Below are 12,409 nucleotides of genomic sequence, written 5' to 3' on the forward strand. Positions count from 1 at the left end.
ACGACTCATCGTCAACTAACATCTCTTGGCTATCAATCTGATGAGTACTTAATCGCCAATAACTTTTTAAGAACAAGTCTTCAGTATTTTTTGCCCTGTCTCAAGTAAGCGAGGCCCTTTCCGGTAACTCCGGCGAGATGCGTCCTGGCTAATCAGTTCGCTCTCATGGAACAGGACACAATGGCTGTAAGAGGTGAAGACAAGACTGGTAAAGAGATGCCAGTGAGACAGCGGAAGGCTCACAAGAAGTCTCGTCTCGGATGTAAGAACTGCAAACTAAGGAGTGTCAAGGTGAGCTGATCGCTGTAACTCTGTCCACCAACCCCGTATCTCAGTCATACGCTTCACATCACCTCAGCACTAACATCTTATCAGTGCGATGAATCAAAACCGTCATGTAAACGTTGCACTTCATCAGGCTTCGTCTGCTCATTCACTGAGATATCCCCCTCGTCCTTTCAACTCGCCCACCAGAGCGCAGGGCCAGTTTTCTCAGTCGTCGATAAGTCTCTCGGTCCTATCAACCCTGGTTTCAGAGTCCCTGTCATCCAGCCTGTAAAGGGCGGTGTCGGTGAGATTATACTAGACGATGCTGCCCTGGCGGCCATTGAGAGGTTTCGACTAAGGACAGTGTTCTCTGTTGGTACACAGAAGACGAGAAGCGTTTATAGCGAAGGCGCGTTTCTGCTAGGATTGAAGGTGCGTACTCACGAATCTCTTTTTCGGATTTGACACTGAAATATATAGCATCCTTTTCTCATGCACGTCTTTATTGCTCTGGCTCTTCTTCATGATCAGCATCTGAACCCCTGCCAAACATCTTCTCACCGCACAGCACTCGCCTTCCACTGGTATCAAGCCACAGCCCTCTTCCACCGCCGTCTCATGGCAGCAGGATCGGCCCCCGATGTGTCAAAACTCTCCGGCTCTGAACGCGACTCTCTCTGGGCTTCAGGAGCTCTTCTCGGCGCAGCTTCGATGGCCCTTTTGGATGCTGAAGACGTGTATGGAGTATGGCCGCTCAAGAAATCCGACTCTCTTGATCTTGACTGGTTGAGAATGAGTGACGGGAAGAAAGCTGTATGGAAGATCGCTGACCCAACGAGGAAGGATAGTGTTTTTCATCAGTTGCTCAAAGAATGGGACGGCATCCCTGATGGTTCTAGGCCCATTCCGCCCGGTGCCCTTCCGACTATGTTCTACGAGGCCTTTGACATTGGGCCGTCTTCTACAGCTCAGAACAACCCATATCATGTCTCTGCGTCGCTGCTCGCACAGTTACTCCCCCGAAGGATCGATGATAATACAGTCATCCAGTTTCTCACTTTTTTAACGCAACTGGACCCGCGGTATAGAAAGCTACTGGAGGAGAAGGACCCCAAGGCTATGGTGTTGCTGGCATGGTGGTATACCAAAGCAGCGGCGCACAGCTCATGGTGGATGCAGAGGAGATCGGTGGTAGAGGGGCTGGCGGTCTGCATCTATCTGGAGATCAATTGTGAGCATGAAGCAGTTATTCAGGAACTGGTGAAATTTCCAAGGCGTGTATTTGATGCCTGTCGTGGTAATGGAGGTTCAATGCCTGTACAGGACAAACAGCCTTTGATAGCGGGTGTTCAGGCGTACTAGACTAGTACGCAGGATAAGGTTGTCGACTCGGAACATTTTAGATACAACTTCTTATACCTAAGATGGCTGCTAATAACGCTATTGATTTAGTCATTACATCTTTGTTAAGCCTGTGTGTATTCCCTCCAAAAGCTTTAATTAATTGGGAGTTTTCAGTGGACGAGCTTGACATATGTCGTGGAGATGTCGTAGCTAGTCTAAGCTTTGAGCCATAGCACTTTAGAACCCCGATAGATGAATGCGGCTTGAGACGCCATCCAACCGATTTGGTCTTGAGAGGACCGTGCATACAGATTGAGCTCTTATCGATAGACGGATTAGTGTGGAGTGCTCCGTAAGTGGAAAGAAAATATCTAATATTAAATCCGGGTGCTAAAATAACCCGACTTAAAGACTTGCACTGGCGCATTGAGCATGTTTAATCATTTTTATCATGTAGAAAAGGCGTCCTAAGTTTTCTTGCTACCCCTTGGGTGCCTGCCAGCGGCGTTGAGTAACCCCCCGCGCATCAGGTGCTACCTTTAAACTTATAACTTTGAATGTCTATGACTCTTCTGAATTCAAATCTTCAAAACAGTCAGACCGAGACGTGGCGCAGCTTTTTTGAGAATCACTTTCAATTATTTAAATACTTCCCTGGCCTTCAATCTCCCTGATCACTTGATACTTCACACCGTAAATCGCATGACATCACCAGGGGAGGCAAGCATCCTTCGGACTTTTATCCTAAGCGACAAGAATACTTAAGCAACTCAGCATAAGCTTACGGGAGCCTTTGCTGGGTTTATTTTAGCATCTTACAAGTCTTGTCATAATGTCGACGAAGCCACTAGCGCACGAGAAGCGCAAAGGCGAATCGGTTCGTCTATCTTAGGATACCCCGATGTCTATACTAATGCTTGACATATAGGCGCTCAGCGATTTCGCAGATTATGTAGAGCAACAGCAGAACTTACGGTACCCGACCGCACGAACGACAACGGCGACGGACGCAGCCGAGATAATAGACACAAACACTGAACACCACGAGGAGCTCGATGAGCTATTCGATAACCTTGATCTTGCGGAATCAGCACCGCGAGTGCCTCTTAAGGACCTTCTGCTCGGATCGACTGAGGACACATCGAAGCAATTGGAGGAAATCCTCTCTGACCGATTAGAGGAGGGATTTGGCGAATGCGTCTTCGAGATTGGATACGAGAATCATGGCGAATCGATGAGCCTGACCCTCGATCAATGGAATCAGGCGTTCAAGGCACTTCAGGAAGCAGCAAAAGGAGTGCGCGCCGACTGTGACCTGTTGTTAACCAAGAATGTCGGTGGCGACCTCGAGGCCCAGAGCACTACCGACAAGCCTACCAAAGACAAGAGCTGCAGCGGCAAGGTTCTGATCCGCCAGAATCCCGCCACGATAGAGGATGTGATTGAAACCCGGATAGCGGTGGTAGGGAATGGTGAGTTATTCCAACATCTACCTGCTTAGTACCACTATTGACACATTGTAGTCGACGCAGGCAAGAGTTCCATGTTGGGTGTGCTCGTAAAGGGAGATCTTGATGATGGACGAGGTAAAGCTCGCGTCAATCTCTTCCGGCACAAGCACGAAATAGAGTCGGGACGAACCAGTTCGGTTGGCATGGAGATAATGGGCTTCGACACTACGGGCAAGGTCGTCACCTCTGACACCCCTGGGCGTATGTCAAAGTGATTGTTAACTGGCACGGATGGCTATACTGACATTCTACAGGCAAATTGTCTTGGGAAGAAATCGGCAAGAGGAGTGCAAAGGTTATCACCTTCACTGACTTGGCCGGCCACGAGAAGTATCTTCGAACGACAGTATTCGGATTGCTCTCGAGCAGTCCAAACTATTGTCTTCTGATGGTGGCGGCGAACAATGGCCTTATTGGCATGAGCAAAGAGCATCTGGGTATTGCTCTGGCTCTCAACGTTCCCGTCATGGTTGTCGTTACCAAGATCGATATCTGCCCTCCCAACATTCTGGAGCAGACATTGACACAGATCACCAAGATAATGAAGAGTCCTGGAGCTCGAAAGATACCAACTTTCATCAAGACTCGCGAGGAATGCATAAATACAGCGACTCAGTTTGTCAGTCAACGGATATGCCCTGTCTTCCTCGTCTCCAACGTTACAGGGGAGAATCTTGATCTGGTCAGGACGTTCTTGAACATTCTTCCCCATCACGGACGCTATAACTCGGACGCCCCATTCGAGTTTCACGTCAATGACACCTTCTCAGTTCCTTTCACAGGTACTGTCGTGTCGGGCATCATCAAGTCTGGTGTCATTCATGAGGGCGACAATGTTCTCATCGGGCCTGATTCTTTGGGCCAATTCACACCGACCTCTGTCAAGTCAATTGAACGTAAGAGGATACGAGTCCCCGCTGCATCGGCTGGACAGTCTGCTTCTTTCGCTTTGAAGAAGGTCAAGCGCAAGGACGTGCGCAAGGGCATGGTACTTCTGCCCCGGGTCGAAGGCCAGGTGATGCCAAAGGTGCACCGTGAGTTTGTTGCAGAGGGTAAGTATTCAGGGCAATTCCACCATGAGCCACACTAACATTGTCAGTTCTTATTCTCTCACATGCCACTACTATCAAGACCAAGTACCAGGCCATGCTTCACGTCGGCCCTGTCTCCCAAACCTGTGCCATCATCGACATTGACCGAGCGCTCATTCGCACAGGAGATCGCGCAACTGTCGCCTTCCGCTTCGTTCAACGCCCTGAGTATCTTGCACCAGGCGACAGACTCCTGTTCCGCGAAGGCCGCACAAAGGGTCTTGGTATTGTCAAGTCTGTTGGATACGACCCAAATCATCCATTGATGCCCAACAAGGACGGAGAGAAAGATAAGCAGCCCGTTAACTCCGAAGTTAAAGTAGGTGCTTGAAGCGCTTGTGGGAACCCGCCATAAGGCATGATGCCTACGGCTGTCACGATACCATGTAAGGACAAGGGTGTGGCGTTTTGTTGTTTTCTGAGACTATTGAATAGTCTAGTTGGTCGCGATATGCTGTTAGGTCTGTCTCTCGTTACTGTAGCGTTTATTCAAATGTATGTATTGCTAGAATGGCATTTTGACTTTTTAAAATGCCATGGGAACCACAGTTTCACCAACGGGTATCCTGAACTAGACAATAAATTGTGATATACCGGTGTCGGAAGGCTGTATTGGATGCGAACTAGACGTGGGCTTTTGCATCAATCTTTTTTTGTGATATCAATGCTCTATCTATCTAAACTCTGAGCTAAATCTGTCAGGGTGAGCTTTCCGGCAATAGGAGCCACTTGTTCAACTTCGCCTTAGCTTTTGCTGGAACACAATGTGGCTCAAGGGTTGTAATGCTGTAAGATATTGAACCCTAAATACTGGTATCAAGACAGCCTTGGGCTGCTGCTTTCGGGGTGCTTTGAGCAGCTCTGTGCCTCAGGCTGTTGTATGACGCAACGGGAATAGTCGCTGCTGAGACAGTGTCTGCACATTTGAGTGAGTGCAGGGTGTTATGGTTCTTTGTATCCCTTCTAGAACGGAACCCCAGGTGAGATAAGGACGACACTATCGCCTAACTTGACGTTAATATGTAGAAATGGCCGAACCCAGATCGACTCACCTCTCACAAACAGCATCTCGGATTTCCGGCTGATAGTCTGAATTTCAGTTAGAATCGACTCAGAGCAGTCTCAGAACCCCGCTTACCTTGAGTTCTTCATCGTCATCGTCCTCATCCACAGTGTAGATGGTCTCCTCGACTTCTCCCAATACCAGATTACAGTGACTGTCGTAAGCCTGCCTATGGTCAGCATCTCCTTGATCAAAGTAGTCACAGGCCTAACTGACGTGTAGCTTCCCCTTGAGCTCACGGTCTCCTCGAAGCTTGACAAAGACAACCTCGTTGAGAAGGAGTCGAACAAGGTCGAGAGGCTCCGAAACGTGATGTGGCTCTTCGCCTGTGTCAGCCATGGTTATGTGTAATAGTTATTGACTGGGTTAGGTTCGTCTCGGTGAGTGTAGCTGTGAGCTGGACAGGGCAGGGCTGGGCTGGGCTGGATATGCACCAAGGACGACTCAGTGAGAAAACGGAATTGGCAGCCTTGGGAAATCCTCGGAGAAATAGCTACATTATGCAGTAAGCCATAACGGCAGCGAATGCATCTAGGCCATACTTTACCCCATGTTTTGATGCAGTTAAGCAGTGCGGCTCATGTGTGGTCCTTCCCGATTTGGGTTACACGGCAGCCCAAGACCCCTCCCGTCGCGTTGAAAGAGGAGGTGTTGTTCAGTTACATCCGAGGCCTTCCACCTTCATCATCTTGCCCGTCTTTTATTTCTCTCATGTTTTTGTTTTTTCTGTTTTTCGCGACAACCTCAGTGCCATGCTTGGGCGACATTCCCTCCTAAGACGGACCCGTCTCGATCACCCATCGACATCTCCACTCGCTTTCGCGCTACGGATCTATGGTTCCTCGCTAATACATCAACGACCCGCTGAGGTGGGTCGAAGACGATGGCTAGCATCAATATCTCCCTGGGTTTCAACCTCGACTTCGACTTTTGCGCATCATCGAGGCAATTCACCACCAGACGAAAACTCTACCCACCGTCCTACGCCTTTGGATTCACTGCTCAAAGCTATACGATGTCAAGAGACTGGTCGCATCCTCCCAACGTTCCAAGCCTGGGTCCAATCATTGGCCAACGATGATGCTGAGGTCGCCAACGCAGCTCTTCAAGAGCTAGCGGGGCTTCCTGTTGCAACTTTCTCTGAGATTCTTCGAGCACTTGACCCCGTTGCAAACAAACATCTCGATGTTGCACACGATATCGCCGTCTCTCCTGGAGAAATGCAGTTCACAAACGCACACTTCCTTGTAGACAAATTCGGCGTACGGTACCAGCATCGCTTTGTCCTTGACGCCTTGAAGATTGTTTTTAAAGCTCGTCGTGATGGAGGCCGTAACCTTGTCCTCTCTGACTTCGAGGTCCTTATCCGTTGCGCCGGCGCTGCTGGAGACTTGACAGATGTTGCCTACTTTTTCAGTACAATGCAACGCAACGGCTTGGGATCAAAGCGCAGCACGAGAACTTGGAACGAGTTCTTCAAGGCTCGCTACATGACCGATCCTGTTTACTACCAGTATCACCGACAGAGAGTCCTTTATAAGCCTCGTGAGGGGTACAAAATATTTTTCAGGATGCCTCTCAACAACCTTAAGCGACTGGAAAGTCTCCGACACAGCCGGAATGCCCTTGGGATGACCCCTTTCAATCGTCAACGACATCGCCTATGGGCAGATAACATGTTATGGAAGCGCAAAAAGACAGGTTACCAAAGTTACTTCGCACATTGGCGCCGCAGCAAGAATTCTGGTGTTCTACTCAATGAGGAACTGCTTTGTACCACTCTGATTGCATTCGCTCGCAGTGGCTCGTTCCAACACATGCGGGGCATTGTCCTCAAACGAGGTTTCGGTATCGGACTGGTAGAAGACAGAAAGACCGGCACCTTCACCATCAATGGTTCCAAGGCGTTTCGTCCAGGCAATCCACGAGCTCCCACTGAGCGTCTGCTGAATGCTATCGTCGAAGCATTTGGGTCCATGATGCGTATTCGATTGGCATGCCAACTCCTCATCCACGTCTCTGATGCCTACCAAATACCCATTCCACGCGAAACATGGTGTAATCTCTTCAACTGGGCCTATGTTTGTAGCGTTAAATCAAATCAGCGTCAGCGTCGGTTCATGTATTTCTTTCCGCCCTCTTCAAACGTGACTCCATCAACAGTTACCGAGATTTGGGACACAATGACTTCAGAACCTTACAACGTCGAGCCTTCGTTTGAAAATTACATCGTCTACATCAACTCGCTTATATTTAAGCAGGCCTTCAGTTCGGCATTGAATATGATACGCGACCATGCTGTTCCTCATTACCGTCAGCTTGAGAAAAAGCAACTACAGAGCGTGTTTGACGACGTTCTCCAGGAAGCCTCGGAGCCCAGCCACAGCCGCCGAACAATTGAAACACAAAAGGAGCACGCTTGGTACCAGATCGCAAAATGCCTGGAAAATTTGCTCAGTACCGCTTCCAAGAACAGTCGCCAGCGAAAGGGCAACTTTACAACCACTGCCATACCACACATCATCACAGAATTCAGCGAATTTCTACACGACCAGATACGCTATCGTACCTCCCAAGGCTACGTATGCCTGGAACGCTCAGTCGAGTTGCCACGCTTCAAATGGGTTACATCTTTACGAACAACACTGCCTCAGTTAAAGGGCGGTGTGGAAACGCAGATGATGGTGAGCAAGGGCGCGGTTGAAGAGGCAGAAACCTACGAAGAGCGCAAAGAGAACTGGCCCAGAGACCCCGAGATGAAGATACTTGAATGGAGGCGTAAACCGCGGCCGAGACCCCGTGCGAAGGGGCCTGCGCCCGAGAGGACGGCCGTGGACAAGTTGGAGTGGTGGAAGAATTTAGAAGATGAGTTAATGGTGTAGATATAAGGTAATGGTTGTAGATCTAGACTATAGGCATCTAGATGCCATGCATCATAGACTTGACGCAGCGAGTCAAGAAGCAATTGTCTTCACTTAATAGGTGGTTCATTCGTCAATCGTGGTAGTCAACTTGACGTAGGCAAGGATGGCAAATGATAACAAAAATCTGATTCATAACTGCTATGTTCTGGTGTCATCTTATCGTGGGTATCTAATCCTGCCATAGTCTCCTGATAGTCTCTGTCGGAGACATACATGCCATCCGTGGTATAACTGCATACATAAGTTCCAACAAGGCATACAAAAATGACAAACTCTTTTCCTTTGTTTTCTCTGTTCCCATCTTGTTCTGTGATCCAGTTCATCTTACAGTTGGCTTTGTTACATATCCAAAAACGCAGTACGGAAACCAAAGTCATAGTAAGGAAATGACAAAGGGAAGTGAAAAGGTAATTTGATACGGAACCAGCCCGTTGAAGATCAAGATGCTGCTTCAGCGAGGACGCTCAAAAGGCTCACGGCTGCACCGCCAATGCCAACAGCGCCAAGAGTTTCACCCCATTTCTTTTTTCCTTGAGGGCGATCTTCCCTCCTGGTGCTTCTCCTATCGCGATCTCTGTCGCGATCCCGCTCGCGGTCGCGGTCGCGGTCACGGTCACGGTCACGGTCACGATCTCTCTCGCGATGGTACCGCTTTCCGCTGTCGTAGTAATAGTCGCCATGTCTATCGCTTCGTGAGTGGCGATCTGCGCTATCAGAGTATCTTCGCGAACGTCGCGATGATCTGGTAGGGCTCTGTCGCCGGCGCTCACGATCACGATGGCGATCATCCCTGTATGATCGGGGACTTCGGGCGTCAACCTCGTACGGCTCTGGGTCGAAGCGCACGTGGTTTTCGTTTTTGTTCTTGAGAATTGGCTTAGGCATTGTTGTGCTCGAAGGAGATGTCGGGTTCTTTGTGGGAGGATTGACGATAAACGGATAACTCTTGGTTCCTTTATCAGACGACTTGTCTTCCTCATCGTCTGAGATATCGGTCTCGTCGAAAACTCCGCTATCATCATCATCGTCTTCCCGGCTACTCTTCGAATCGCGCCGCTCAGAGTGGTGGTCGTGCTTGCGAGGCGGAGGACCACGTCGTGAACGAGCAGCTCGACAGGCAGCACTTTCACGGGCGAACTCAGACACTTGTTCTCGAGTCAAACGGCCCAAGACTGCAACGTAGTCTGGACGAGCTTCATAGCGCACACCAGCTCGTTCAAGGACCTCGGGGCTAACTAGCTCCCGTCTAATTCTGGTCCACTGGGCATCAGGAGGAATCTCATTACCCCATCGATCAGGAGCAAGTCGAGGAGCGCTGCTCCGGGGACTGGTCCCGTAAGAGGGGGGCCCGCTATTGATATAATGAGGCATGGGGGGCATGGAGCGTGGAGATGACTCAATGTGGCGTGTGATTGGGGAGCTCGATAACTCTGCAACACCTGGTAAACTGTTTGGTGGCATCTGTCTATGTCCAGGAGACAAACTGTACTGGTCGGTGCCCTGGACATTCAGATTTGCCATTCGCGTGTTGAGGTTATCCATGGCGAGGAGATCCTGGGTCGACACCATTGCCATGGAGTAGTCAGATTCATTGTCGACATCTCTTGGGGACGACGAAATAGGCTCTCGCGCGGTGTCGCTGTTTGACCGCCCTCGCCCACCAGTGATAATAACGGGTGGGTATTTTCTGTAAGGACTACTGTCAAGCTCTTGGGGCGAGGTGGGCTGTGATCTTGCTTCATGCTCCAAGAGGCCTCTCACGGTGGGATAGTTACCGCCGTACTGGTTCTGAACGGACTCGAGTTCGCGAACGTATGCTCGTAGAACATCCTAAAGCTGTGTTAGTCGTAACGATCTACAAGGGAGATTTGATCAACACGTACTTTGTGTTTGCGTAGCACTTGGGGGGAGAACCCTTGAGCTTCGAGCTCGATCTTGAACTCGCGCCAAAGACCATCCTCGTCGTCAGTAAAACTGCCCTCGTTGCGGTTTCGGAATAGTTTAGTGGCGATTTCGTCAACCACATCCTTGATTTTCTCAAGCCCCTCTTGGCCTTCAACAACCCTGGCGGGTTTGTTCTCGGCATGCAGCTGAACGGCGTCGAGGAACATCTCTACACTCGTCTTGTCCCCAACCAGTTTATGCTTGATGATAGAGAGTTCTTGGTCGCGCTGGCGCTCATCTTCTGGCATGACAGCGCGGCCATCGCCATACTTATATAGATGACGCTCAAGTTGGCCGAGGGTGAATTCACAGTCATCGACGAGAGGCTCGAGCTGGCGACTGTAGACGGACGCGGACGAGGTTTGGACATTGCTGAGAACTGAATCTTGGTCGGCTGCTTCGATGCGCAGATGTCGCAGGGCTATATGTAGATTTCGAACCGCAGTCGCGACTTCAGTAAATGGAAGACCTGATTGTTTGGCGCGAAGATAGAGGGTTCGAGCGAAGGCATCGAGAGCATCGATGCGTTGGACGGTTGAGCCACCGCTCATGGCTTGTTGTTTGAGCTCAGACGAGCTTTGATAGCGATGTTAAAGCTAAATGTGTAATGTAGTATAATTTAATATAGTTTTGAGTCGACGTTGGAGAGGTTGGAAGAGTGGGCGCTCCCAGGTAGTTGTTAGTATCGTAGAAGAGAGCTGTGTTGTCAAAGTGCAAGAGTTGGGTTGATGGATGCCAAGTAAATAAAGGCAGGTAAATATTTTTTTTCCCCAAGGATGAATAAGAAGAGAGCGGCAAGGAAAGTAGAAGGGTTGGGACGGGAAAAAAGGGAAGATTGGATGCTACAGTAGAAGATGGAGGGGATGGTTTATCAGGTTATGGATCCATGAGATGGAAGCCCAGTCCAGCCCAGTCCAGATGAAGGTTGGGGGGGAAGAGGTACAAAGACGTAGGTAGTAAGTATCCGTTTGGCTGGAACAGGCACGCGGAAGAGGCGTAGGGGCAGAGAGAGGAACAGCCGTCACTTGATAGAAGGGTAAGGTAGGAAGGGAATGTAATGTGTGTGGTGGGTGTGTAGATTTCGGGCTTAGACAACCGTAATTGTACAGTGAGTGAGTGACTGTACAAGTAAGTGGTGATGCTTGATGGTGGGTGACAGTACTGTAGTTAGGTACCTGGCGAACCGTCCTCGTGGTTATACGCTCCAAGTTTTTGGTGGGCAATTGCATGTTCCTCAGTGTCGCTCAGCACGATTACTTGTGTGACGGCGATCTGGCCGATTCATCCTCGTGCTCTGAATCCATTTCATCTCATCTCTTTTCTTCTCATTGCTGTCTCCCAGACAGAGAGAAAGTTCCTCAATAATGGGAATAGGCCCCTGTAACCGCACCCTAATTCCGGGGAGCAGTGGGGAATGGCCCCCGGTCTTTGTCCTGGGTCTAGTGACGTAGGTAGCCGCTGTCTACGCTAGCAGCCTTACATCATCGCTTGTGCATTTGCAAGGCTGGTCTCTGGAGATCTTCTGTTGCTGCAGGGTTCGCGACTGGAATTTGATGCTGGAATTAGATCGCCAGCTGCATCTATGTACCTATGGGCCCCCTCTCAACCTCTCGTTTCAGTTTGATATCTGACGCTCAAGTAATTGGCTCTGTCCCTTAAGGTTCTTTACGAGAGAAAACCGTTTCCCCGCCGTCTTTTTGTGATTTTGCCTCTTGGGTCTTGTACTGCGCCACCCGCTCGGCAACGGGGCGCAACGTAACGTGGGGCATTCTCGCTCGTAGACCTAAACTGAATTAATTTAGCGGCATCAAGAAACTCAGGACAAGACAAGATGAAATGACGACCTAACTGACTGTACACAAGTGACAAACGGTCGCAGGGTCCCTTGACTTTACCCGGAAAGGGACATGTCACTACAGTACAGTACAGTACAGTACCTCATGTACAAGAGGGTGATCAAGTGTTTCAGCTTGGTCGACTCCTGTCTATCATTTCATCACCAGTTTCCTTAATTAAACATGTACTTGTACCTCCCTCGGGCCTCAAGGATCATGGCTTGCTTTTCTCCCTTACCTGCTGCTTTACTTGTTGCTGGGAATAACTTGAGATACATCATCGGTAAAGGCCGACATCACCATCCTCATCATCATCATCATCATCATCAGTCACGTCTTCGTACTCGGCCTCGGCCTCGGCCTCTTGGCTTATTGCTACGTTGAGTCTCTAGTCTCTCGGCTTTCTCCATTTGTCATCCGTTTTCCTTCT

The 12,409-nt window shown here is 49.7% G+C and overlaps 5 protein-coding genes across 5 annotated transcripts; 3 read left to right on the forward strand and 2 right to left on the reverse strand.

The window, feature by feature from the left end:
- The first annotated feature begins 131 nt into the window (after positions 1-131).
- On the forward strand, positions 132-1,744 carry FVEG_08958 (hypothetical protein). Its single transcript, XM_018897851.1, has 3 exons — positions 132-291; positions 376-699; positions 748-1,744. The coding sequence occupies exons 1-3, from the start codon at positions 166-168 to the stop codon at positions 1,627-1,629; spliced, it is 1,332 nt and encodes a 443-aa protein (XP_018755609.1). The 5' UTR covers positions 132-165; the 3' UTR covers positions 1,630-1,744.
- Positions 1,745-2,172: 428 nt separating this feature from the next.
- FVEG_08959 (hypothetical protein) lies at positions 2,173-4,847 on the forward strand. Its single transcript, XM_018897852.1, has 5 exons — positions 2,173-2,488; positions 2,540-3,083; positions 3,135-3,323; positions 3,377-4,174; positions 4,222-4,847. Exons 1-5 carry the CDS (start codon positions 2,444-2,446, stop codon positions 4,542-4,544), a joined length of 1,899 nt encoding a protein of 632 aa, XP_018755610.1. The 5' UTR covers positions 2,173-2,443; the 3' UTR covers positions 4,545-4,847.
- Positions 4,709-5,726, reverse strand: FVEG_08960 (small nuclear ribonucleoprotein). Its single transcript, XM_018897853.1, has 4 exons — positions 5,493-5,726; positions 5,352-5,441; positions 5,266-5,302; positions 4,709-5,217 (listed from the first exon to the last, which is right to left on the reverse strand). The coding sequence occupies exons 1-4, from the start codon at positions 5,613-5,615 to the stop codon at positions 5,177-5,179; spliced, it is 291 nt and encodes a 96-aa protein (XP_018755611.1). The 5' UTR covers positions 5,616-5,726; the 3' UTR covers positions 4,709-5,176.
- Positions 5,727-6,028: 302 nt separating this feature from the next.
- FVEG_08961 (hypothetical protein) lies at positions 6,029-8,229 on the forward strand (the record flags this gene model as incomplete). Its single annotated transcript, XM_018897854.1, has 1 exon — positions 6,029-8,229. One exon carries the CDS (start codon positions 6,029-6,031, stop codon positions 8,156-8,158), a length of 2,130 nt encoding a protein of 709 aa, XP_018755612.1. The 3' UTR covers positions 8,159-8,229.
- A 74-nt stretch (positions 8,230-8,303) lies between these two features.
- On the reverse strand, positions 8,304-12,192 carry FVEG_08962 (hypothetical protein). Its single transcript, XM_018897855.1, has 2 exons — positions 10,084-12,192; positions 8,304-10,030 (listed from the first exon to the last, which is right to left on the reverse strand). The coding sequence occupies exons 1-2, from the start codon at positions 10,693-10,695 to the stop codon at positions 8,639-8,641; spliced, it is 2,004 nt and encodes a 667-aa protein (XP_018755613.1). The 5' UTR covers positions 10,696-12,192; the 3' UTR covers positions 8,304-8,638.
- Between the last annotated feature and the right edge of the window lie 217 nt (positions 12,193-12,409).

Source organism: Fusarium verticillioides, chromosome 5 (assembly GCF_000149555.1).
Source record: "Fusarium verticillioides 7600 chromosome 5, whole genome shotgun sequence".
In the NCBI taxonomy this organism is placed as follows: domain Eukaryota; kingdom Fungi; phylum Ascomycota; class Sordariomycetes; order Hypocreales; family Nectriaceae; genus Fusarium; species Fusarium verticillioides.